General features: G+C 44.1%; 1 protein-coding gene across 1 annotated transcript in view; it reads right to left on the reverse strand.

Moving 5' to 3' along the window:
- Window positions 1-25458, reverse strand: part of CAMSAP1 (calmodulin regulated spectrin associated protein 1) — a 37080-nt gene extending 11622 nt beyond the window's left edge. Inside the window, exons 1-6 of the mRNA XM_054393333.1 lie at window positions 25390-25458; window positions 15972-16134; window positions 5155-5417; window positions 4795-4956; window positions 3593-3673; window positions 2564-2596 (exon numbers count right to left, since the gene is read on the reverse strand). Of these exons, the coding sequence (XP_054249308.1) occupies window positions 2564-2596; window positions 3593-3673; window positions 4795-4956; window positions 5155-5417; window positions 15972-16134; window positions 25390-25458 (771 nt within the window). The remainder of the gene's footprint in view (window positions 1-2563; window positions 2597-3592; window positions 3674-4794; window positions 4957-5154; window positions 5418-15971; window positions 16135-25389) is intronic.
- Between the last annotated feature and the right edge of the window lie 1906 nt (window positions 25459-27364).

Here is a 27364-nt window from a genome sequence, read left to right on the forward strand (position 1 = left end):
ATGTATTTAATCATCACCACTTGCCAGGAAACACACACTCACACACACTCTCATGGGTGTCAATTTAGGATGGCACAGGCTGAGGAAAAAAAATCTCTTCAAAGGAACAACGACCACTTTTAATCAGAGTAGTAAGAACCAGTTTCATTTATTTGTTTCATGCAAATATAAACACATTAAGTTTTCCTGGCAAAGGCAAGTAACTCTAAAAGCTACCTCTACAAGCTACCACTATTTCCCCCCCATCCTTTCACCAGGTGTACATTAATTTTATTTTTTTCCCCCCAGCCTGGAGCACTCCACAAATACGTAATGGAATGGGAATCATACTGTACCACACGAGCATATTCCACTGGTTCCAGCATGCAGTGCGATACAGCATGCATCAGATCAGGCTTACACAGAAAGAAACAGTGAGATATAGGATGGTGATTAAACAGGAAAATCAAAATCAAATGCGTTAGCAACATCCATTATGCACTGGGAATGTGGTCATTAAGTCTGATAAAGTAAGGATGCACACTGAGGTGAACTGGTTAGTTTAAAAGGTTCATCATTATCCACTTAGCTGAAGTAAGCATCTTAAAGACAAACTTCAGAAATTTCTTTTTAAAACTTTAATCCTTCCTGCATGAAAAGTTGCTACAAATATTTCCTTTCCAATAGGTCTAAGTGGAATTTAAACCAACTACACTCAATACTGAGAACTAAAATCTACAAGAATTCCTTGTTTATTTTAGCTTTGGTGAAGAAACACAGATTTATCGATGAAGTTCTAATGAATTTCACTCCTTATTTTTTGCTCAGCTGTTATTCTCTTAACCATTCAGTCTTTTATACTGAGAATTCTGAATTCATTCTTATATTCTAAGCTGAATTTTGTGGTTTCTTCACCCCCACCACATCCATGCATACAACTAATGACATTTGTATGCATTAAAGTGCAGAAATGGGTGCTACTGAAAGAGGTAACTCTTTATTAAAGAAAAAACAAAATCAGAAAGAAATACAGAAGTGACACAAGGTGACAACTACTATGGAAGCTAGCGAATCTGTCAGTAAACCAGTACAATCTAAATGTTATTTCCTGGTACCTAGTTTAAACCTCTCCTCTTTTAGCTTAAAACCATCACCCCTTGTGCTATCACAACAGGCCCTGCTAAAAAGACTCTTCACATCTTTCTTACAGGACCCTTTAAGTACTGAAAGGCTACAGTAAGGTCCTCCCACAGCTCAATGACATCCTGCAAGTCAATTCCATTCCTGTAGTTTCTTCTGCTCTCACCCAGTTATCTCTAAACAAAAGAGAAACTTACTCAACTTCCTGGAAAGGCTATCAAATGATTGCCTTAAACACAGATGTGATCTTGAAGCACACTAGAAGGTAAGTGCTAAGCACTAGGTCAGTACTTCATCACATACTGCTGCAGGTCACTAACTGAGGCTGGAAGACAAGGGCTCTGTTACAGAGCTCATTAGCCTGTAGGTCTCCACTTGAATTTTCTTTATTTCAGATATTTAAAGTTTTTGCTGCAGCTCATACGCTTGCTTCAAATGCATAAAAGATCATGAGGCAGAGGAATGGGACTGAGCTGTCTGTGAAAGGGCAGAAAGATTGAAGGTGACTGTCCCACCATGCTGCCTGTTCCAAGTGCACTGCTCTTTGGAATCTGCAGCTGGGACAACAGCTCTCATCTTCCCAGAGAGAAAATGAAAAAAGCCAAATCCAGCAAATGCAGGAGAAAGGGCATCAAGGCTAAGGAAATCAGAGGAACAAACTAAAAATCTCTACAAGTTGAAATAAAGCAGGAAACTCAGCTAAAAGAAAGCAGTCTTGAATACTAGAAATACAATTGTGGTGGGTTTTTTTATATATAGTGGAATTGATTTTCCATTTCACATCACCATAAAGAAATACTCTGTTCTGATGTGTAAGCTGTTATTACTCTCACTATGCCAGCTTCAGTCTCATGAATTCAGCATGCAGTTCCAGCCACCATCACAGCAGCTCCAGACTGGTTTGTTCAATCTTCTAACCTCATCTCAATGAATAACAGTGTTCTGGTTTTGACAGATTTACAAACCTGAAGCAGAGCAGGTGCAAGAGCATTATATAATGAACAACTGCAAACATCTGACTATCTTAACTATGGACTCAAAGATTAAGCAACCATTTAAACCAACCAGCTTTGATCTCACCTTAGTGCTGTGATCAGTTGCCTGCTTACAACAAAACCAGTAAACACAACCATTTCAGCTGTTAATTCTTTAGGGGTTCTTTTGCTGCTACTCCAGCTCCCTCCCTCCTGCACTGGGAAAACAATTTTGAAATGCTGTAAAGTGATTATGCTATATGCTGTACAGTATGCAAAAAATCACGTTATGAAAACTAAGCCTGATGACCCAAAAGGTTACACTGTGGTGGTTGGTTTGTTGTTTTTTTTGTTTTTTTTTTTCCCCTCAAGGACCATCTAAGAAGCATGGTAATGGAAGCAAACTCTGAAGAAACTGAAAAAGCCATGGGTTTGTGGATGACAACTGGTGTTAAGAGTAGTTCACTTACAGGTACTAATTTCCAATACCACTTGGAAGGAGACTGCTCAGGAAGCAAGGAAAGGAACGTAGGAATAGGAAAGGAACATCAGCAATGCAAGTTAAAAGCAGTAATACTTAAATGCACTTCAGCAATACACACTTTCATATTTTAGAGGGCTTGTAGCTAAGAAATTCAGCTTTATAAATATCAAAAGGAGACTCAAAAGTCAACACAGTCAAATAGTTAAAGTGATCCTTCAGACCACCCATTAACTTATAAATTAAACAGCTCTTTAGCCCCTTAGTGAAGGATATTATTTTGCATAAAGAGCACAGAAAAATAAATCTGTCACCAATATGGAAGTTAAACAATTGTGCTGTGTTCATATATCACACTTTTATCCCCTTTGCACCACAACGCCAATTGGAGGCAGGAATTTAAAGCTTCTTCACATCATAAATTAGGAGCTCAGAGAGCTGACAGACATTTTGTCTGAGAAAAATATGTTTTACATGCTCCAGAAATGAAAGTGTATTTATATTTTGCAGTGTTAGTGCATTGTGATATAAATTCAAGGGAAGAAGGTGGAAAAAACTACACACACACACATTTAACATCTGAATGCCAAGAGTATGCTTACTAGACAGAACCTGGATAAGCCTCTGAATATACATTAGACAATTAACCCATGCAAAATGAATATGCCCCAAGAGCTTTCAAAATATATAATATTTCAAAATATATAATATATATTTTGTGCTATGAAAGCAGAATCATATCTACCCACACACAATTGATACAAGTAATTTTAAGTTGAAACAAGTTACTCTAGTCCAACTGACACTCAAGGGAAAGTCAGAAGATACCAGTGGGCTTGAAAGATAAGGAAGGGCACTGATGGCAGACACAGAACAGACTGCATGCACAAAATCCTGGGAATTTTGATCACTGGCTGCCTTAAATGTCTCTGACAAAAAAAAACCACTGAGATGTTTGTATTTAAATCCATTAATCCATCAATACACAAAATTACAGCTGAAGATAAATTTGTTTTACCTTTTGGTGCCCTGGACTTTCCATTAGTTGCTGTTTTAATTTAATCTCTTTCTCTGTTATCTCTCTCATTTTAAGGTTCACCTAAAAGGGCATAGCATAGAAAAGGTATTAAAATACATCTGAATATATGTTTCCACAAATCAATTTTTCTTCTTTCTCCTCTCAACTTAGTGGTCAATCCATAAAACACAGAAATACCTAGAATAATGTGTTAAAACAGTTTTCCAGGCCAATTCTCTTACTAGCAGTAAATGTAATCACCACATGGAATCCTGGATTATCAAACTACACATTCTCTTTGGAACATGCCTGTTGTCAATCCAAAGGCTTTCGGTAACTTAACCTCTACCCTTTGAAAAACTTCAGTATTTCTGTTAAATTGTATGCAAGCTAATCAGAATTAAGTCTGTCCTGTTATTTAACATGAAAAAATGCTTCATCAAAAAAAAAAAAAAAACAATCTTCATAGCATCTTCTCTGAAAACATATAACTCAATTTCTACTGGATTCCTAATTTAGTGCTTAATTATCTTAACTTAAAAATTTCCCTTGAAAAGTGTACCAGCTTTATTACAGCGTCTCCAAGAAAGAAAAATTGCACTTCCCTCTTAGTTGGATTCTCTTTCCCAATGCACAGAGAAACCTCAAGAAGCCAAGCAAGAAGATGAAATTAGAATATGTTGCAATAACAAGGGAATCAAATACTATTAATAATAATCTGTGGTAGGATATTATATTCAACTACCACCGGATGTAAGGTAGCAAGTAACAAGCAGTTCTCTTCATCTTCATTTCATAGGGACAATCCTTTTGGCAGAGCCTGTTGTGACAGGACAAGGGGTGAATGACCATTTCAGACTAAAAGAGGGAGATTTATACTGAATAGAAGGAAGAATTTCATGCTAAGGGTGGTGAGACCCTGACCCTGTTGCCCCAGATAGGTGTTAGATGCCCCATCCCTGGAACCATTCCAGGTCAGGCTGGGGTTCTGAGCAACCTGCTCTAGTTGAAGATATCCCTGCTGACTACAGGGTGGGGTGTACTAAATGACCTTTAATGGTCTCTTCCAACCCAAACCACTCATCTGGAGCAGAAACAGAAATATACAGGTAAGGAGGATCAATGACACTCATCAAAACCTTTTTTTAAAAATCTGAAAAGACAGTAAGAAACAAGAATGGGTTTATCAAAAGAAATGTTACCTTGTTAATCCAGAAAACCATTGCATCCTCCAAATCATAGGGCAGTTCTTTCGAGGCACTGAACGTAGAGAAACGCTTGACACTAGCAACCACCTTCTCGATGCTGATCATTTCGACAGTGTAGGCCATCATAAGAGCATCAATCATTGCCATATGGGAACTCTAAAAGGGAAACAATGAGCACTGACAAATAAAATCCTGCAAGAAAATGAGTATCATCTATCCTAACTGTATTTAAAACGAAAAAATTCCTGAGGTTAGTGACCCAGAAATTAAAAGCCCTTCATTCCATTTAAATAGTGCTATTTTAAATAGTGTTAAATAAAAAGAAGATCATTAGGTGGATTTAATTAAGCTAACCATTTTGATTGGTGCAGATCCCAGATCAGATTCAGACACAGGTGTATCATCACTCTCCATGACGTAAATCCCTTTTCGAGACAGAGCCTGGATCACTGACTGGTGTCCCTGCAGAGCAGCCACCTGATCCCCCTTCAGAATGAGGCTACAGACACGGCAGTACAGCTCGCTGGACAGCAGCAGCTTGATCACGGGTGGTTTAATATGTTCTTGCTCATATTGATCTATGTAAAATGGGTCCTTCAGCTCCTCTGGGACATTATCTGAAACAACGAAGAACAGTTTCAACAAGCCACACCAGGAAGTGGCATCACTTCTAAACAAAATAAACATTTTGAGTGTAATTCAGAGCTGGTATATGAAAAAAAAAAAAAAAAACAAACAACAAAAATATCAGGCAGAAAAAATACTGAATGCAGTTCAATCTGCACCTTCACATGGAAAATGGATTTCAATAGGTCTTTGTGCTTTTATTTGAATTAAGTAAAGCATGTAGAATTGGGTCCCAATCTATACATCAGTAAAAACCTTATATATTACAGTAACCTTTCTCAAGATACTGGAATCCCTTTCAAGAAAGCACTTCAACATGGACAAGGCCCCACTATCCTCCACACATCTCTAGCTGTCCTTGAATAAGACCCAGTTTAATCAGAACAATACACTACCACATGTACCAGTTAGTGATTATTATTTTCATTTTACTTGGAATTAAAAATATTTTATGTAGACTACAGGCTAAACTGCTGTATCAGATGGACAAAGTTTACACACCTTCAAAATAAAACTTACAGCTACTTCAAGCAATGCCCCAAAACATCTGCACACAGTAACTAAATAACACAACACTCAGACACTAAGAGGGGCCAGCCAAACATTCTCAAACTGAAAAAGAAAACTAAGACACCCATTTCTTGGTTCTGAACTGCCAAAGCTCATGGAAAGATTGAAATAACCTGACAAAAATCTTGAGCATTTTACAAGCAGTTTGCAAACAATTGAGTCTCCAGTGAGCTGATGTCCACACTTTTGAAGACAAGAGCACTGAAGTATGTCAGCTTCTCAGCTTTTAAAGAAAAACTGAAACCTATGAAGCAAAACCACACCACTTGGACTTGGATTCAATGTGAAATTTAAACCAAGTCTAAAATTAACTTTCTTAGGAATGGTACCATTTCCACAAGCTGCATTATAATTTTACCAAAACAAACACAGAACATGAGTGTGGCAAGCAACATGCAAGTTAAAATTAACAACACAGAAGGCTTCAGCCCTGCACATACCTTTTTCCCCCACCAGTTCCCAGCCCTCAAGGGCTTCCACTTTTGCTATGAATCAGCTCAGCTTCCTAGCTAGCAGGAAAAAAAATACACCACCAACAGCTAATACTCTGATCACTCTGAACACAGATCTAAGACATTTTGAATCTATACATTGCTGAAGCACTGCCAGCATTATAGGTTCTAACACTACAACACAAAGCAAACATCAACAGATAACAAGAGTTGAAAGTGGAAGGAAATGCTGTTGCAAGCAATAGCTTCTTCTTATTATTGAAAAGTCATAAACCAAGTTAAAAACAGATAGATCCCCATACAAATACTTCTAACTCATATTCAGTAATCAGACTGGAAGCTATTGATCTTTCTAAGAGGGTGACAGTAATCAGGAAATCCTCAAGTGTATTGTCTTAATAGAAGCCTGACATTTCATGATTTTCAAACATAACATTCTGACTATCCAGTCACTCCAGAGATCTACCCCTGGAGCAACTTCAACAGTTCATTTTAAATACTTACATCTACAGTTAAAGGAATTGCTAATTTGGCAGCATATTTACTTTTCATTCAGCTAATTTCCAGAATAATTACATTTCCCCATTCAAAAAACCTCCTACCCATAGCCTGTCCTTGAGCTGCAAAATAAGGCACATGGTATTTGTACACTGCAGAGCACTTAATGTTCATGAAGAAGAGAAACTGAGATAAAATGTTATCAATTACATGAGGCAGAAATACAGAAGTGATAGCATTTCAATAAAAACACACAGTAAACCAGTGTTGTTAGCTACTCAGCCACACAGTACTGCCCCTGTTTCTCAAAATCCAACGATTTCTGGAGTTGTTAAAAATTAAGATCACTATTTTTCCTTTATACAACACTGAATGCTGTGATACGTGGACCACAGCCTGAAAATCAGAATCCCAACATGATGTGGTTCAGAAGGAACCTCTAGAGATCATCTAGTCCAACCCCCCTGCTAAAGCAGGGTCACCCAGAGCAGACTGCCCACGATCACTATGTTCAGGTAGGTTTGGAATCTCTCCAAAGGAGACTTCACAAGACTCTCACAGCAAAGAACTTTTTCCTCCTGTTCAGACGGAACCTCTTGGATTCCAGTTTATGCCCACTGCCCTTTGTCCTGTTGCTGGGCACCACTGAAAAGAGTCTGGCCCCATCCTCTTGCCCCCTGCCTCTAGATAGTGATAAGCATCGAGAAGATCTCCTCTCAGTCCCTTCCAACATGGATGGAAGAGACAAAACCTCCACTGGCATTACATAAATAGCATTTGTTAATGTGGGTGTCCTTTTATAGGGAAATAAAGAAATTCAAGTATTTCTAATCTTCTTAACATTAAGTCAACCTGATCTAAAAGTAAAGGCTATTGAAAGCTAATTCCATTTACTGGTCATTGCCATTTCCAGAAAGAGAACTAGAGTTTCCAGTTCTAAAGACTGGGGAACGATCCAAAAATCAAAATGTAAAGCAGCTCATAGAATTCAGCGTTTTTACCTTCATTATGAACTGCTACACCTTTGATATCAAAGACACTTTGCTTTTTACTAAAATTATTTGTTAAAGGAAATAATAGAACAGCAGCTCACACAAGATCCATGAAGTGGTACGTTTCTGGTAAGAGCATTAGCACCGCTCCAAATTTTAAAGGCCTTCTCCAAACAAAACAAAAAAGCAAATTCACCATGTCTGAAAGTACCAAGATGAGGGCTTTAGACTGAACATCTGCCCTCCTTCAGCTCCACAGACCCCTGCTGAGCTGGGTAACCGAGGTGACTGTCTGAAACCATGCTGTGAGCGAAGGCTGCACAAAGAGGCCTGAACTTCCTCCAGCTTATCAGCTGCCCAGATCACCCAGGACTGCTTCAGGTCCCTTCACCACACTGCAATTATTTTATAGACTGTTCCTACAGAGAAATCCAAAAGCATCCTCTTCAACTCTAACGCGCCACAGGGGACACAGCCTATTGAACTGGGATCTTTACACAAATCATAAAAAGAGACTATTGGAACATGATGCTCAGCTGCCTGTGTGACAGGGGCAGTAGGACCTCCCACATTAATTTTCACATAAACCGACAACATTTAAATGTTTTCAAAAGCCTCTTCCAGCAATAAATGGATCTAGTCCTTACTGCTGAGTTTCCATCTTACAGAAATCCATAAACTAAAATAAACTGATAAAGAAAGATTGTGTTCTGGCTACTGTTCTTTAGTTCGAACACCCAGTCAAAAGATCTGAAATCTTTTTCCTCCATACTGAAGCACCCTGTAACTTCATATTTCTGATCACCGGATAATTGCTTAGGGACTGAATGAATGAACTAGATATGGGGAGGATGGGAATTACTTCCAGTACCAGAGTTGTTAATTTTGTAAAATCATACGTTATTTTGGTTGGAAAATACCTCTAAGATCATACAGTCCAACCTTCAAGCCGACACCACCATGACCACTAAACCATGTCCCCAGGTGCCATGTCCATGCATTTCTTGAATGGCTCCAGGAATGGTGACTCTACCTCCCTGGGCAGCCTGACCACTCTTGCAGGAAAGAAATTTTCCTAATATCCAACCTAAACCTCCCCTGGCACAATTTCAGGCCATTTCCACTTGTTCAGTCACCTGATACTTGGGAGAAGAGACTGACCCCCACCTCACTCCAACTTCCTTTTAGGTAGTTGTAGGGAGCAATGAGGTCTCCCCTCATCCTCCTCTTCTCCATTTGAATACTACCACAAGAAGTTACTCATAAACAGTAATCCTCCAATGACTGCAACTTATTTCACTGTAATTTGCCCAGTTTTATTTTCTGCATCATTGTATACAACACTTAAGACAGCTAAATTCACCTGCCTGTGACAGAAAGGAACAGTTTTGTCATTAATTCGATGCTCTAACTAAAGGTCCACACAAATTTTAGGATATAAAAAGCACATCAAAGCTCAAGAGTGGTTAATATTAACTGCACTATTTAGTTCAAACCCATTTCATACTGAACACAATCTTACTGTTCATGTAGTGGGTACAAATAAATGAAAAACTGTAACACAAAGAGGATGAAACTGAAGTTGAGAAAGTTACAAATATCATAGTTGTAGATGTTCTGTACATAATGGAATTGTATCTCAAACAGAGGAACACAGCCTCCCTAGACAGTCATGGCCAAAAATGTGTTCTAATTGTGAGATATCTTCAATATTTAAAATTCATACCTGAAAGAGCAATGCAGAAAACCTCTCTTACCTTTTGTATTTCTGCTAATTATTCCCATCTGCAGTACAACACAACATGAAACACTTGCAGCACCCAGGTTTGCTTATCCTCCAAAGCCTCCTTAAGAATGCCCAAATTGCCACGTTGTCAAAAATCTCAGAAACAAGTTGCCAGTTTTAGAACAAGTAAACACCAGAGACAAACTAATACTAACGGGCTGACCACTGTGGATACACAAGCAGCCACTAGGATTATGGACAGCTTTTCTTCCCAGTTTCTATGGATGGGGCAAACTCCAAAGCCATCACACACTCTTTGCTTGCCTCACTATGGAATATGACAATGCTCTTTATAAATGTCTCCATTTTTCCAAGTTCCAGTTTCTATAGGCATCTTTTCTGACACTTTCCTTTCATGACCTATAACTGAACTTGAATATTAGAAAAATTCTGATCATTAAAACCTGGGTTTTTACACATTTATACTCTGGAATTCAGAAAAAAATGACATGAAAAATTAATTTCTAAGCAATGAGCTTCTAACCTATAGTTACAAAAATTTCTGCTCAAGCAATTTAACAAATCATACCAAAGCAAACCAAGAACAATGAAACCATATAATTTTTTTCTTTCACTCTCTCATAAAAAGGTCACATTGCATCCCAGGAATGGTGAGGGTTGGAAGGGACCTCTGGAGATCATCTAATCCAATGCCCCTGCTAAAGCAGGGTCACCCACAGAAGCTTGTCCAGGATCATGTCCAAGCAGGTTTGGAATGTCTCCAAAGAAGGAGACTCCACAATTTCTCTGAGCAGCATGGTCCAGTGCTCTGGCATCCTCACAGCAAAGAAGCTTTTCCTCATGTTCAGGTGGAACTTTCTACATTCAGATTGGGCTTGCTGTCCCTTGCCCTATAGCTGGGCATCATTGAAAAGGGACTGACTTCATCCTCTTGGCCCCCATTAATAAAGTCTCCAATAGCACCTAAATTCCAAAAGAAAGTCACTTTTATGTTACTATTGCACATTACTGTAAAGCTTGCAAGCACCTTCTGGTTTTCCTAATGTGCTTTCTGAGTTGTTACCCCAGGAAAATGCAGGCATCAACTTCAACACAAGCTGTACAGCTGCCAGATTTAGTCAAACTGAGGTGTTCAAAAGGCATAAAGCCTGAAATTTGCCAGTGTTCTTACAGTAACTTAAAAACAATGACACATACCCTGATAATTAGATGAGTTAAGGCATACATGACTAATTCAATCTGTCCTATCAAGACCTGTCGAAGAATTTGCCACAGTACACTCAGAGTTGACTGCATCTGCTTCACACATGGATTTATGTGAATTTCATACCACATTAGTTGTACACAGTTTATTATAGAGCAAAAATACTCACTTTTACTGTTTCCACAATTATAAAAAAAAAAGTAGCATTTTTTTTCCCCAAGTTTCAGCAGCAAAAACTCTTTAATTGCTTTCCACACTGGAGAGATACTTCCTCTACCAGCTATTTTAATGAGAGATGGACTCAAAGAAACTATCCTAATTTCTTAGGAACCCATTCTTTTGCTCTATTCCATCATATCAGTGAGTTCTGATCTCTCAAAACCATCCAGTGCCATGTATAAATCATTGTGTACAACACAGCTTACAGGATTACGAAAACAGCTTCACTTAACACCCAGAGAAACAATTACCACCAGCTTCTCCTCTCCTCACTGCAGGGTGGGGACCATCTCTTTATCACCTCACTTACAAAATCCTCTTCAAAGACTACTACCTGATTATGATTTGATAAAGAAAAATACAGCAATCTGAACAAATTTGACTTATCCCTTGAAGTGGAGAAGAGGATACACCCCAGATCTTATTTTACCTCCCGCAGCATGAAGAACTGGTTTCACTTGGAAAGAGAGCCAAAGCACAATAGTAAACAGAACGAAGCTTATTCAAACTCTGAGTAGCATTTCATTAGTATCAGTATCTGTTCACAGAACTGTTTAGCACTCTATGGTCTATAAGCTGCAGATCATGAGTGGAAGCCATGGGTTCTCAGCAACTACGACCACCTGCATCACAATAAAAACATTCTTTGCTGCTTCTCATTACATGACTGTATGTAACTTCTTAAGTGATCTATGAAATTACACATGACCATTTACATACAACAGGCAGAAAAAAAATCTAATAAGCTAAAGACTCTCTAGAGTTCTGGTGAGAGTGACCACACTCTCATTATCATATCTTTTGATCGAGCACAAAGCCACAAACCTGAATGAAACAGAAGAGACGAAATAATAACCATGTAACCCCTAGAAACTTCAGGCAAGTAATATTCAGTGTTTCATTAAACAAACAATTGTTTAACTATTGAATATTTGCAAAATGCAATAGCCTGCTTAAAAATATTTTTACTATGGACCCAAGAAGAAAGCTGACAAAGAGCAGAAGCAGGGAACTCAGGGATTTATGCAATTTAGCCCAGAAAACGTGCTCAAGTTGCTTATACTAACTGGTAACTGTTAAGAGTACTGTAAAACTTTAACAAGCATTAAATACTTCAAAGACCTAAAAAAGCCACAACTTGCACTTCCCCTACAATACACATTAGTCCTTGCCAAAGGTCTCAGGCTAATGTTGGCATTAAGTCTATGTAAAGGAAATTAAAGAAACCCTTTTACAGCTCCTTGCCCTAGTAAGTAAAATCCACCAAGGTTGTTTTGAAAAATCCAAGTTTTATAAAGTGTTTTAAAAGAAGCAACATTTGTCCTGGAAATGGTTGGACATGACCCACCTACTCACAACAGGTTGCAACACTGAAAAGCTTCCATATATGCCTTCCAGATCTAAAATGTAACTGTGATGATAGAAAACATTGTCATTTCTACAAAGAAAGTAATGCTGTGCTAACTAATCCTGCAGATAAATCATTTTTTTTCCATTGTCTATTTTCCCAAACTAAAAAGTCCTGGTTGTGTTCATTCTGACTGCTGCTTCTCAGGCCCGAGGGGTCAGTGGTGCTGAGGACCACCAGGTCTGCTTCCCTCTGCTCAGCTGGGTGCAGCGTGTGTCCCTGTTACTGCTTGGCAATCTGGTTCATTCTGCTGATGGTGAAAAAGAGATCTCTCCCACAGACAGCTTGCCAAGCCTCTCTAAACCTCCCACACTCACCTCTTGTGAACTGAAGTTCCACAAGCTCAGTGGCACTCTTGCTCCTTAGCCACTTAAATATCATGAGCTGTATTTTCACACTGCCAGTACAATTCCTTAAAGTGCACATTTGGTCCTAATCAAAGCTGGCTGATGAAAAAGATAATTCTGTTCCAATCAAATTCCATTTCCTCAAACTACTGTCTCAGCTAAACAGACTTCAAAGTCCCTTAAGTGTATAGAAGGTTTCCAGATGTTTGTGTACAGACATTCAGAGTGATCCATGTCCACACTCCCAGATTTATCTGGGGAGACTGATGACACCAAATGGGGAAACACCTTCCTTCACAATATCCTTCCCTTGTCTTCTGGAATTTGGACAGTCATAAGATCTTCCCCGGGAGTCCATCTGTGACAACCATGCAGCCAGCACTGACAGACCAGAGGAGCACTATGGGCTGCCAGAAACAAACCATTCAGCCCAGTTTCTATGCAAAAAGAGGGGCTGTTCCTCTAGCAGGATTCTGTTGAAAGGAGAAGGTAGCTGTGCTCATTGTTTGGCTACCAAGACTTTCTTTTCATGGGCAGAAGGGAAGAGAGGAAGAATGCATCCCCAAGTGAAACACAACCCAAACCAGGACTTCAACTCCGAAATTATGTCTCCTGCCTGCTCTCAGTAATTTGTCCTTGAGAAAAAAAAAAAAATAGGATGAAAACCTTTCTGCTGAGATGTGGAGAAATCAAATACCCTGTAGCAGAAAACAGAAAACAGTTTCAGGTAAAACCTGCAGTGATGAATGACTTCTAGTAACAGTCTGCACCAGAATGCTTTTGAGTATTCCCACACTTCTGCATGAGCTTAACTGCACTCAGATGAAAATGAAATCTGGGATATGCACCAGCAGTCAAAAGATTAAGGCACAAAATTATGTCAATTGATATATGTCAATCCCAAATCTAACATCTCTAAAAAACATTCTCTACTGAGCTACTCCAAGGTAGTTACGGAAACACTATCAGACCAGGATTACTTCCAAACAGAAGACATTGTTTTAATATTATAAATTTAGAAGCTGTAGTTGTTTTCCCACCAAATCAGAACTAAGTCTAAAATGACAAAAAAACCTCCCAAAACTTTCATCTGCTGAGTGAGATCTTATATGACAAATTCAGATCCGCTTGGTAGCTGCCCAAGAACCACCTGAATAACATCCACTATCTTAACACAAAAAGAAAACCCTGAGAGACAGGGAGTAATGTATTAAGTTCAAATATTATTCAAAATGCTAATGACAGGGGAAACCTTTCTAAGCCCATCTCTCTATGAATTAAAGAGGCTTATACATTTCTAAGTACTTTGCAATGCTATTCCAGGAGTAATGGTTACTACATGACAACGCCTTGCAGAAGCCATTTTAAAAAAAAATTCAAACTAAATTTCCACAAACCATGGGTTCTGCAATCACACACACAAAACCCTTACTCATTGAGGCGAATCAACAACATAAGACCCAAAACCCCAGCAAAAATATTTCTTCCTAGTGTTCATGGCATTTAACTTCTGTTCAATGTAATCTGAACAAACCCACATGGAAGAAAAATTGGCAAATGCTGCTACAGCCTTTGCTGCACTAGAGATCACATCATTGACATGATGAAAGGTGGGTTTCTGATTTGTTTTTAGTCAAAGGAATACCAAATACTTTTTCAACATAAGAGTGTGTTGTCAAGCGTTAATTCATTAACTGGTCTAAGATGCAGAGACAGAGCCTTGAGTTCTGGACCCCTAGAAGACACTACACCAAGGAACATGAGGCCTTAAAGCTTCCTCTGCAGTGTAGGAGCTGTGCCAGTCAGCTCTCATTTATGATGAGCTTTCTTCTGAAACAAACTTGTAATATAAATAGTGTGTTGCCATGTCTGGAATAGCCATTTTATCTCTGATCACTAAAAAGCCTTCCAGCAACTGAAAAATATTTACATGAGGAAACATCTGTTCCGTTCTTCAAGCTATTGATGTCTTACCAACACCTGCCCAAAATTCCCACTTTTTAAAATGGCATAAATAGCAGTGTTTAGGCTCTTGTTGCTTGCAGTGGAATAACTTCACTAATATTAAACATTATAAAACCATGTTTTCTATTTTTACCACAATCATTAAGATTATAACACTGAGATGGAAATACTCAAAAAAAAAGGAACCCAGAAAAGTAATTGATAAAAATACTCCAACAAGGATTAATATTTAAGTGCAGGAATGGACTGCTTTTCTCCAGCCTTGTCACAAAGTAAGCTAGTGCTAATCCATTAAGCATATTATGAGTTTGGAGAATTAGACTTAGATTAACAGGGCTACCTCATTTTCCAAAACAAGATTCTGTATATGCTTCTATTATATGTTTTATTCTGGATAAACAAAACCCACAGGGATTCCATATTTCTTCACTTAAACTCAAGATGTATCTAGCAACAATAATTCAGATTAGACACACAGATCTAGTTCAACACCAAGAAGGAAATTCCAGCACAAATGAAACTCCAAGAATCTTTACTTCTCCACATCTGACATGACAACATAAGGGAAAGGTGAACTCCTCTACCATCTACAACTTGCTGTTTAGTATCACCAAACACAGACAAACTCTATTCACTCAATCAATATTTCAAATGTCACTGATGAGAAATGGACTTCTTTTTCGTTCAGTTTGAAACCAAAACCACAATCTGACCAAAACCCAAACTCCTAACTGAGCATACATATAGAACCAAGGCCCTAACACCCGTTGGCTGAGATGACTAGACAAGGAAGCACACTACAGCTTTAACGGCCTGCAGGATCTCTAGGCCTGCAAGCAGACACATGGTTCTGTGGAAGAAAGTCTTCTTGGCTAAAATGAGGATTTAAACATTTTGAGGCGTGCATTCTTCACAGGCAGAGGCTGTGAGAATCACCATGAGGTTTGCTGATTCAGGGCATCTCATATAGTTCCTTTATTCCTCTTGAAGGTACCAGGAAATATATAAAATCACAAGACAACGGGCTGTCACATTACCTATATTTAAAACAAAGCTGAATTTAATTACTTCTGGAATGGCAAAAGGAGACAGAAAACCCAAGAACAAACCCAAGAATGATCTCCTGATAAACGTGATCTTACCTATTCCGTAGGCTTTAGCACAGATCCATTGTAGATTAGCAGCTATTTTTGCTCTGGCTGAATCATAGAGCTCCAAAGGGACAATCTCAACAGCACTATCTGTCAGGGCATCCATTTTTCTTCTGGTACTATCTCCACCCGCACAAACATCAACATCCACCATCTAAAACAAAAACAAAAGGCAGTAGACTTTTACACAAGCAGTCGCTCCATTGCATTTGTAAAGCCAACGCGTTACAGCAGGCACGATACGGAGGGCTGAACACCACAGGCCTGACATCCTTCAGGATTTGCATCAGAAGGGCTCATTTAGCAATTTACAATCCATTCGTAAATCAAAAGACATCCGAGCTGGGAGCGAGCATCCCTGCATTTGCAAGAGGCGGATCTGCTCGCAGAAAAAGCCCTTTGCCGAGGCCACAAGCTGGGTTTACCGAGAGAATAAAGGAGCAGCCCCATCACCTTCCCGGCTGCAATAAAGAAAGGCTGGGGCGCTCCCCCTCCACCCTCCCACCGCTCCCTCCGCCGCGCAGCCCCCGCACCGCCGTCCCCCCACCCCCCGTCAGATGAACAATGCGAGCAGGTAGCGAGGCCCCCCGCCCGCAGCGACCCGCCCCTGCGGGGCCGCTCCGGGGGCAGGGGTAGGCCCCGGGGGGCAGCACCTGCGGCTCCTTCCCTCGCCTGGCCCGGGAGAAGCAGCAGAGGTTTCTCGCCCGCACCCCCATTCCCGCACCGCCGGCCCCGCCGGGGAGGCGGGAAGCTAGAGGAGGGTCGGGGGGGAACGGCTGCTCCCCCTCCCCGCCGCGGCCCTGCCCGCATCCCCGCCCCCACCCGGGAGGAGGAGGAGAGGGAGGAGGAGGAGGAGGGAGAGGGGCGCAGCCCACCCGGCGCCAGGAGGCTGCTTGACTCACGGGAGCCGCCGGGCCCCCACCGCCGCTTCCCCCTCACACCCGCCCGCCGCGGCCTACAGGCCCCGCCGCCTCACCTTTCCGCGCTACCGCTGCCTCATCCCCAGGGCGGGAAAGGGAGGAGGGGGGAGGTGGGCACCACCGCCGCGGCCGGAGCCCCTGCAGCGCGCCGAGAGGCGGGGAAGGAAGGGGAAAGCTCGGCGGGCCGAGGCCGGCGCCGGTACGGGAAGGCGGGAGGGGACGGCGGGAAGGAGCTGCCGCCGCCGTCGGGCCGCGGCTGCCGCTGCCAACGCTCGGGAGCGCGCGCGCGCGCGCGCATGCGCCCGCCCCGCGCTCGCGTGCCCGCTCTTCTCTCCCCGCTCCCCTCACCCCTCCCGCTTCTCCACTCCCGGCCGGGGCGGCGCGCGCGCGCGCTCGGCGGGAAAAGAGGCGGGGCCCGGCTCCCGTGCGCGCCGCTCCAGGCCCGGGTGAGCGGCAGTCAACTGCGCAGGCGCGCGGGGCACGGCCGCCTGCGGCCCTCGCTAGGCAACGGTTACCATGGCAACCGGGACCGCTCCCTTCATGGCCTGCTGCCCCCCGGGCTACCCCGGGTCTGAGCAGGGTGCGGACCCGGAGATCTGATTGCTCGGCCCCAATGGAGGGCCCGGTACGTATGAGAACCTGGTGGGCCCTCGCATCCTCAGTGACCCGCCAGGCCCCGCAGCCCTGTGGAGGTTTCCCTCTGTGATAGTGGGAGGACACCGTGCTGTGGCCTCCTGGCCCTGGTTTGTGAGCAGCGGGGTCTGTCGCGGCCGCTGTGCTCGGTGACAGAGCAGGAGCATTGGGTTACAGGTGTGTGAACGAGGGAGGCTTGAGCTGCTGCCTGCTCCCTGTGTCACAGCCGCTCTGTTAAGCAGGGCCTGACGCTCACAACCTGCAGTGTGGGAGACACGAGGGGTTTGTATACAGTTAGGAACCAGCTCACAGGCCCAGCTGTGGGATGGGGGCTTTGCCGTGGCTGTGTGAAGCAGAGCTGCACCATTCCCAGCCCATTGTTCCCTTCCTCAGCCTTACTCTTTCGGTAGAGGTGTCACAATATGTTGTCATCCTCACCTGGGCTTCCATTTAACACAGAGAAGCAGAGAAATGCCCAAGGAACTTTGTCAATTGATTGTAAACCACTACCTTTAGGTACACAATAAAGTCCGTTGTAGTAAAATCAGACATTTTCTTAATCAAGTGAAGGCTTGAGATCTCTCTGCTGCCAGCTACACTCAACAAAACATTGGCTGATAGTGATACTTTTCAGGTTATTACAAATAATTGCCCCCAAGACTTGATGTGCATCTGCTTGTGATCAAAGGATGTCAAAGACGGTTTTCTGGCAGAATCTGGCTTATGCATCTTCTGTGTTTCTTTGCAAAGAGAATTTCTTCACCTGGTTTATGTCGTGATCCACTGATAACAGCAAAAAAATATCTGACAAGTATAACATGCTGACTGTTGTTCTTTGCTGGGTGCACTTAGACTGTGAAAGTCACCCTAAGGCTGTTCTGCTGGATGCAGTTATTGTCCAGAAGCTGGGTCCTGCTGCCCACACTGAGAGCCTTGGGCTCATCCCACCCTCTGCTGCACACTCGTTTTGTGATCAGAACTAGATCCTGCAGATTAACTCTCTTGACAAGTGACTTTCAGGGCTCATCTGAAAAGTGAAGCTGCATGATTAAGCAGGCAGAGGCTCGAGCCTTTAATGCCTGTGCTGGATAGATGAATTACCTTAATATCCAGCTACTGAAAATGGTGATCATAAGTTTAGCTGCAAAACAGTGACAGCAGACTACCTATTTTTCTTTGTGATCATTCTCATAAACTATTTTTTGCTGTGTGGAACAGGTGGATTACATAAATGTTTCACAATTATTAAAGATTCATTTGGGTCTGTCTTAAGATTCAACAGCGACTTCCCTCTGTCTTTTCAAATGCTGCTTCGTGTCATCAGGAACTAGGATCCAGTGTTCAAAGGTTACTCCAGCCTCCATCATCACTCTTCCAGGCATTGCCAGGTTGTAGGCAATTAAAGCAGACGTCCTTAGCAAACAACTTCCTACTTGGTTTATAATCTGCATTTGAAGAGCTGAGTTTTCAAGTTTTCCAGGCTGTCTCTTTGTGACGTTATCATTATAACAAGCTGCTCTTGTTTCTAGATTAAGCATTAAGGCTCAATCCAAATCCCCTTAAACTCAAGAAGAATGTTTTCGTTTATGTGCTGAGTTGGGCATTAAAGGAACTGCAGAAACAGAATGGCCCTTTGACATCTAGAACAGGTGACCTGCATGCAAGGGTAAAGGTGCAATGGGGAGAAAACTGACCTACTTCTTCCTCTGATATATTTTTGCTACAGATAAAGAATGGATCCAGTTATTAAATGTTTCAGAATCACTTAGGAATAAAATAGGCTCTAAAGGGTGGCAGTCCAGCCCTACAAAGCCAAGCCAGTATAACCTGGACCCCTGGAACTCTGAATTTAAAAAAAAAAAAAAAAAGGAAAAGAAAATTAACATTGTGGGTTAAAAGCATGGGGAGAAGTGTAGTGGTAAGGGTTTTACAGGCTTCTGCTGCACGTAGAATCCTGACCTTAGCCTTGCCTCTTGCTCTGCCCCTCCCACACACCCAGCACTGTCCTCCAGATCTGTGTTTGTGCTTTGCTGTCCGATGTGAAATGTGCTGCCACTTCTTCCTCTAAGGTTATACCCTGAAACTCTGCTACTTTGAGCATTTGTGAGTCCTTAAGAGGAAGCTGAAACTGATGTTTTGGGAAACTTTGTAGGTGATGATGAAGTGGTTTATCAAGAGCTCAGCACCATCCCACACCAGCGTCTGCAAAATGATCCTGGAGATACAAAGGCTGCATTTGAAATGGGAGGATCTAAGTATGTTTGCTTTTTCCATAAAACAAATGACTCTTCCCCTATTCAGCAGCAGCAAATTCATCTTTAATTTGCCTACCACTCTGCTCCACTACTAAACACGCTGCAAGGCTTTTCTTCTGGAAAACATTAACACATTGCTTTTTTATTTGAAATAATTTCCCTATTAGTCTCTTGGATTCCTTAGCCATTTGGAGTGGGTGTACATATGAACCGACAAACACTGCACAACTTGTTTTCCAGCAGAACTCTGAGGTTAATTACTAGGAGGCAAAATCTCTGAGAAATCACTGCATTCAAACACGACACCTATGACACGTGCAAAGCTAAACCCACAGCTTCTTTTCTGCCCTGCTGGAAGAACACCTGAGATTTTGGGTTCTTCCACCAGGTTTCATTTACCAGTATGGGAGATTACATCTACAGTAAGAACATCAATCCCTTGTCATCCCAAGGACACCAGAGCTAAATTCATGTTGTAAAAACCCCACAATGTATAGTCTGTAGAAACATAAATGTTTTGTGCACTGGGTGGAAATACCTCCTGAATATGTACATGGAGAAAGCAGGAGCTGGCCTGTCAGTGGCTCTCATTCCAGCTAGTAAAGTCATTAGGGAATTGAGATTCTCCTTCAGCATTACAAACTGCACCTTAAGATGATGGAAAACATGTATCTACCAGAGCCTGGCCATGCTTCACTGTCTCACTGTAGCTATTTATGGAGGGGGAGGACTCCATGCAATGTCTGTTCCCATCACATAATGCTCTTAGTGCTAAAATCAGCAAAACCAGCAGGACAAGGAGCTAGGACTTGGGAATTTTTGTGTGCTGGATAGCCTGATTCCTGCTTTCTTTACCATCCTCCATTAGGACTCACCACACTTTCTGATGTGATGATTTCCCATCTTCCACCCCTTTTCTTCCTTTCCCCAGGAGAATATTTATTATCAGAAGAGTGCCCTCCACCTGCTCCTCCCACTGTGCCCACAATCAGGTATGGTTTACCATAGCCAGTCCCACAGTGTAAACACCAGTCCCACAGCATAAACACCATAAGGTGGGTTTGCTCCAGGCAGCATCACCACAGAGCAAACGAGAAGAAACCACCCTGCTCTGGTGCATGCTGCACTCCTCTTCCCTCCGGCTGCTTTTTAATCCTCATCCTTTGGGATCAAGCTGCCCGCTGCCAGCACTGCTCGTTAGCATTGATGGAGGAGTGCCTGCTAATCCACCTCACCAGCATGGAAAGCTGGCTAGCTCTATCTGGGAAGAGGTTTTTTGCCCTCAGTCTTGCTCAACAGCTCATGCTTGTGCTCTCAGGTGCAATGAAAAGAGGAAAGCCTGAGAGAACTGGGTTGTTCAGACTTGAGAAGAGGAGGCTTAGCGGGAGACCTTATTCCCATGTACCAGTAGATAAAGGGTGGCTACCAGGAGGATGGAGACTCCCTTTTTACAAGGAGTAACATGGAGAAGACAAGGGGTGACGAGTACAAGTTACTCCTGGGGACATTCTGATTGGACTTCAGAAGAAACTTTTTCACCATGAGAACAGTTGGACATTGGATCATCTGCCAAGGGAAGCTGGGGATTCCCCTACATAGGACAGTTTTAAGACTCAACTTGACAGGTGCTGAGCCATCTCATTCCAATTACACTATTGCCCAGAAAGGTTGGGCCAGATGATCGTTGAGGTCCCTTCCAACCTAAAATTCTGTGAAATGAATCAACAGGAATTTTTTCTTGTTATCCTTACAAAATTTCCATGATGGTCAGAAGTGCTGAGGATGGGCCCAAGCAAGCAGCTTGTGTGCACTTCCAGCCCAGCAGCATGCCTGCAGCCCTCTCCTTACAGCTCTATTTTCAGCTCTGGACTAATTTTGAACATGGCTGTATCTGCTTCCCGCTGCTTAGTCCTGCAGGGCCTCGTTTGCCCTGGTGCTGAGCACTTAATATCCCCTGGGCTGGGATCAACTTAGAGCCTGGGCGCTTCTGGAGGTCACTGTGTGGGGATGATGCTGGCACCAGCACCGTGGGCTATCTGGGAGGAGGAGAAGTCTGTCTCCTCTATGCTGGCAGGCTTTAGCATCCCCCAGCACATGCTTCAGAGTTCAATAAAAGTTACTTCTTACTAGAAATTCATTAAGGAAAGAGAGATGTGGTCAAAAAGACATTTAACATTCTGCCTGAGTGAATGGAGCTGGGGCACTGAAACGTGAAGGGGGAGTGGTGGCCTCCTCATTTAGTGACTGCTCTGACAGCTCCAAATGTCTTTTTCTCTCTTGAACTAAACAGTTTCCTGTGACAGTTCATCATGTAGCCAGCCTTCAGGAGGAGAGAGCAGAATATTATTCTTAGTAATAGAGCAGTCACTTCAGTGTGATTACCAGCACACCACAGGCACAGTTTCTGTGGCATAATGTCCTTGTCAGTCATTACCTCTACCAGTTCTGCAACTCCTGAGGAATATGCAGCACCATGGCCTTCTGCATCAGGAACTGCACACAACAAGCTGTGTTTTCCATGTAAATGAAGCAAATAAATCAAGTACAGGTAGCAGACCTCAGTTTCACTCAATGTTTTTTACCTTATTCTAAAGGCAAGGTGTGTGCAGCTCAGCTCTAATGCTGATGAGCACAACGAATTATTCAGACTGAATTCTCTTCTCCTTGCTTAAAACGTTTGCTGTGGATAAACGATGCCAGGGGAGGTTCCACTTCACACCCCCTGCCTGCCGTTGGGTTTCTCCTGGGCATGCTCCAAGGCTGCTCCTGCCCCTCCAACCCCAGGAATCAAACTGCTCCAGGGGCAAACGAACCTAGCAGGGAGGACCAGCAGGTCTGCCCCTTGCAGAGAGAGGCTTCCCCTCCAGGCTGGTGTGCATAGGGTGAGGACAATCCCCATCACATTTACAGTAATGCTTCTATTCAGCACTTATCTCCAAAGTGCTGTACAAACATTAATTAATGACTCTCTTATTGCCAGGGGGAAGAGCTGGCAGAGGGAGGGGTGACAGCTCACCCTGCCTGGCTGGCTTGCTGGAAGCTAACCTTCCTATGCCAGCTGCAAGGAGCTGGAAGATCACTCTCCAGGCTTGTGGTTATTTGCAGCAATTACAGCTCTGGAGGTGCTGCCGGTGGGTTTTAAGTACCTCCATTAATAATAGGAAGAGTTTAGTGAGATATTTTTATCTGTAAGTTTATTTATTTTTAAAGTCCCTGGGCTATGTTTAGGAGGTTGACAGGTCAATAGCATTCACAGCCCAGCAGGCTTTCCAGAGAGAGTTTCAATACCAAGAGGTTTGTTTCCAGCACGCCTACCCTATGCCTTGTCCTTCCTTGAGCATCCCCAACCAGGGAGACCCCAAAGATGTGCTGGGCAAGTGCTGAAAGGTTTTTGAGCATTGGTACTATCTAATTAATGCACAAATTATATTTTTCTACATTTCCATGGACTTTTATATTCATTAAACCCTTTTTAGCAGCCACATTTGGGTAGTGTTCAGACAGAAATCGATTTTGATGGGAACTGTGGATTTGCTTTACCCAGATGATTTCTTTTTAAAAGGCACTTTTTTCCTAAGGACATTTTGGAAAGCCAGACTGTGTTCACCATAAATGCACAACTACACAAAGAGAGACTGACTTACCTCCATCTTTTCCACCACTATTTAAACATCATTAGAGAGCAATGAATAATTGAGAGGCAGAAGAAACAAAAAAGAATAAACATCTAATTGAATCCTAAAACACCACACCTGCCCCCTGCTCCTGGCTGTGCTCTGCAAGGTGCAATAGCCAAAAGCAAGACTGAACACATCCAGCATTTTCATCCCAGTAAAAGCTGTTGGGTTTGTAGCCAAAGGAGTACAAAGCCTTGACACCCCAATAACCAGTGGAATGGCTCATAACCCTCCTCTCTCTCCATGAGCTGGTGTGGGGTTTGGCTCAAAACCAACATCCTGAACCACTGCTAAGTGTTACCTTTGGGAATTCCCAGCAGGCTCCAACCAACCTTTTCCAAACCCATGTTACAACATCATTGTTTCACTGAAATCTTTCACATTCATTACATGGAGGGAGGCGTTTGCGTGGGAACAAAACTGGGGCCGCCTTGTTCCAGGTCCCCCAGGGGATGCACAAAGGCAGAAGCTGCCTGCTGGGTCCTGGAAAATCAGCTGTTCCATCCTAGAGGCAGGAGGGGTGTACCTGAGGCAGGCATTTCCCTTTCCCTGTGGCAGGCTCGTATGATGGTCTCAAGATACTGGGGGTATTTTGGGCAAAGAGGGGGATTTTAAAGTTTTCCCCTCCATAAGTATAAAGCACACAGCCCTGGGCTGGAGGCACACCACCACAAGATGCTCCAAGTGATTTGATGTGCAAAACTTAATTCCAGAGACCTTCTAGAGCAGAAACTGCCTCAAAAGCAAATTAAAGCTCCTCTAATTCCACCTCTTTGGGGTTTGGCAGGGGTGGGCAGTGGCTTCCTACTGCATTTCAACTCATTTCCATTCAGTATTTTTAGCTCCTGCCCTTCTGGTGGGACACAGCTCCTGGTCCACCTCACTGCCAGCTGCCTGCCACAGCTGAGCCCTTCCTTGGTAGCCCTGTCCTCTCTTGCCCTGCCTCTAGAAAGATGCCAAAACAAACCCTGCCTTCCTCACCTCCTTGGGTTGTGGCCAGCTTGCACATGCTGTGCTTGATAGCTCTTAAATCCTCAGCCAGAGAAATATGTTAATGTACAAATTAGTCAGGGTAACTGAAACACCTCAGTCCTGCTTGGCCAGGTCCTACTTGCAGCAAGAACTGGATGATTGTAAAACCAAGCAAGAAAGCAAACCACACCAGTGCCTCCAAACCACTGGCAGGCAAACTGCCTAATGGACCTCAGAGCAAATGTCTCAGACAGAGAGGAGCAGGCAGGGGCCAGCCCAGTCTCCATGCGCCTGGCAGGGATGCCAGTGCCTTTGGGCACATGTCCTGTGCCTCTGTGCTGCAGGGCTTGGCACACAGGGGCTGCCTACACACCCTGAGGTGCCCAGAGCTGATTATCTCCTATTACCCCTTCCAAAAGATGGGCATGCACCAAGGTTGGCCAAGGCAGCCTGTGGCTCTGCATGAGAAGGATGTGGCCCTGAACCAGGATGGGTCAGAACAAGGCTGTGACACCCCAAGCAGCACCCAGGGCTGAAAGGGCTTTTAAGAGTCCCATGTTGCTGTGACAGGGTGACCTGACTGTCCCAGCTGAAGCGGGCACAGTGCTGGTGACTCAGGCCATCAGGAACAGCTGCTGCCCACACGTGTGGAGCTAGCTGACCCTGGTTCCCCCCACACAGACTTGTACCACCCAGATCCCCATGCATGCTGAGGCTGGTGCCTGCCCAGCACCACTCTGCTCTGGGCTCCCCTCACTCCCGGGGCACAGAGCTGGCACAGAGCAGCCCATACGACCCATGGGGCTGGCAGGAGCACACAGAGAAGAGGATGCTGCAGAGATCCTTGGGGCTGGGACGTTGGGTGCTGCTGGGAGAGACGCACGGACGCTATAAGACCACCAGCAGAAACCCCCCGCCCCCGACGGGTAAATCCCCGACACCTCTGACTTACCGGCGACAGCCGGCGACATCCTCGGAGCTTCGGGGGTCGCCGGGAGCTAGGGGCAGCAGTCCGTGACATGTGAGCCCATGACACGTCCCGGGGGCTCAGCGCCGGGGGGTTCGGTCCTCTCTGCTGCCCAGGAAGGGCCGGGGAGAGCGAGGCAGCGCTGCCCTCCCCAGCATCACCGGCGTCGCCACGGCAACTGCCGGGTGAGTCACGCTGCTTTGAGTGACATCAGAGGTGCGGAGGAGGGGGCCGGGGGCTGGAGGGGCTGAAGGCGATGCCAGGAGCGGATATTCCCAGTTTGGTTTTGCTGGTTAAAGCCGGAAGGTTTTGTTCAGGGAAAAATTCCATATCTATCCCCACCCGGGCAGCATCTCCCCAGGGAGAATGTTGCAGGAGATGGATGGAATCAGGATGGGAGGAGATGCTGGAGCTCCTCCATGGGTTAGCTATCCCCTCTGCCTGTGGACACAGACTGGAGCAGAGAAGGATGGACACTGCAGGCAGACAAGACCCCATACCCCTGTGCTGCCCTTGGGCCCCAGAACTGTTCAAAACAACCAGAGTCACTAAACCAGTTCAGAAAGCACCTGCCCAAGCTGGCTTTGCCTTCATGCCAGCACACAAACAAGGGGAGGTCACTTTCAGGAGGACAGATTTGGGTCTTTGTCTTCAGCCACGATGCTCCTGCAAATCACACCTAAGGACCCTGCCTGCACCAGGGAGGCACTCGCAGCTCTCCAGCAGAGTCCCACAGGAGCTGGAAAGGGACCTCGCTTGGAAACCAGGCAAGGAGAGGAAAGCAGCATTAACTGGGCACATGCACAGCAGGGTTAGGAATCACTACAGAAAAATGCTCCGTATCTGGACATATTTCAGAGCATTTTGATAGCACACTGGCTCATGGTTATGCTGTTCAGGGTTTCCTTTCACACCCTCACAGCCAGCAGTGCTGGTGCTCCAGCCCCTCCCTCTCACAGCCCCATCAAATCGAGCCTGATGAGACAGAATGGAATATTTTTAGTAGGATGAGAGTTCTGCACGAGGCTCCATGCTTAGCAAGAGTAGTGTCAGGTCAGGCAGTGATGCAGCAGCTCCACCAGCTCCAAGAGATAAACTTTTGTCAGCCCTCTGAAGGAGCCGCCCCAGGAGCATTACTCACCTGCCCCCTGATCCAGACACCCTCTGGGCGGCTCTCCTGACACGAGGCTGGGATCAGGAAACCCAGCACTTGGGGCTTTTATTTTTAGCCTAGCAAACTATAAATACAGCCCACGGTAACCCATAAAAATCTTGGCCCAGCGAGTGACAGCACCGGGGAAGCCCACGGCAGGCAGAGCTGCCAGGCCAGCATAGCACCACCACCCGGCGGTGGGAAAGGCACCATCCTGCTTACAGACACCTGTGCTGAATGAAAAATATGAGGCCCTTCCAATCACTTAACAGGCACGATGCTCCTGCAAGAGCACGGAGAGGGTGGGCAGGAGGATGGAGCTGCTGCCACCTCCTGCCTCTGCTGGCAGGAGGGAAAAGAGGAGAGATGGGGAAGGCTCACTCAGGGGCCAGAGTGCAGGTTTCACAGAGAACTGTGCATTTTTTCTTTTCTAGGTGAGTGTTCAGGTGTGGGAGCAGGGGGAAGGCTCCTGTCTGGGAGGCAGGCAGGCATACAGGGGGAAATGCAGAGAGCACCCTGTGATTCATCACACGCAGCCTGGCAACAAGCTCCTGTGCAGGGAAAACACAGATGGAAGAGGGCTGCTGCAATGCCGAGCCAACAGCACGGAAATAGCTGGCTGGTGTCCTTTTAAGGATGTTTTAGAAGGGTCTGAACTATTTTCCTTTCCTTGCATGCTTCATGGAGGAGCTGCATGGGGAGCGACAAGTCCAGCAGCTTGCACCTCCTGGCTCACTCCAGCTGGGACCACAGAGCAAAAAAAAAAACCAAAAACCAAACCAACAACCCCCAAAAAAAAACAACCAA

The sequence above is a fragment of the Indicator indicator genome, chromosome 28, assembly GCF_027791375.1.
Source record: "Indicator indicator isolate 239-I01 chromosome 28, UM_Iind_1.1, whole genome shotgun sequence".
NCBI lineage: Eukaryota > Metazoa > Chordata > Aves > Piciformes > Indicatoridae > Indicator > Indicator indicator.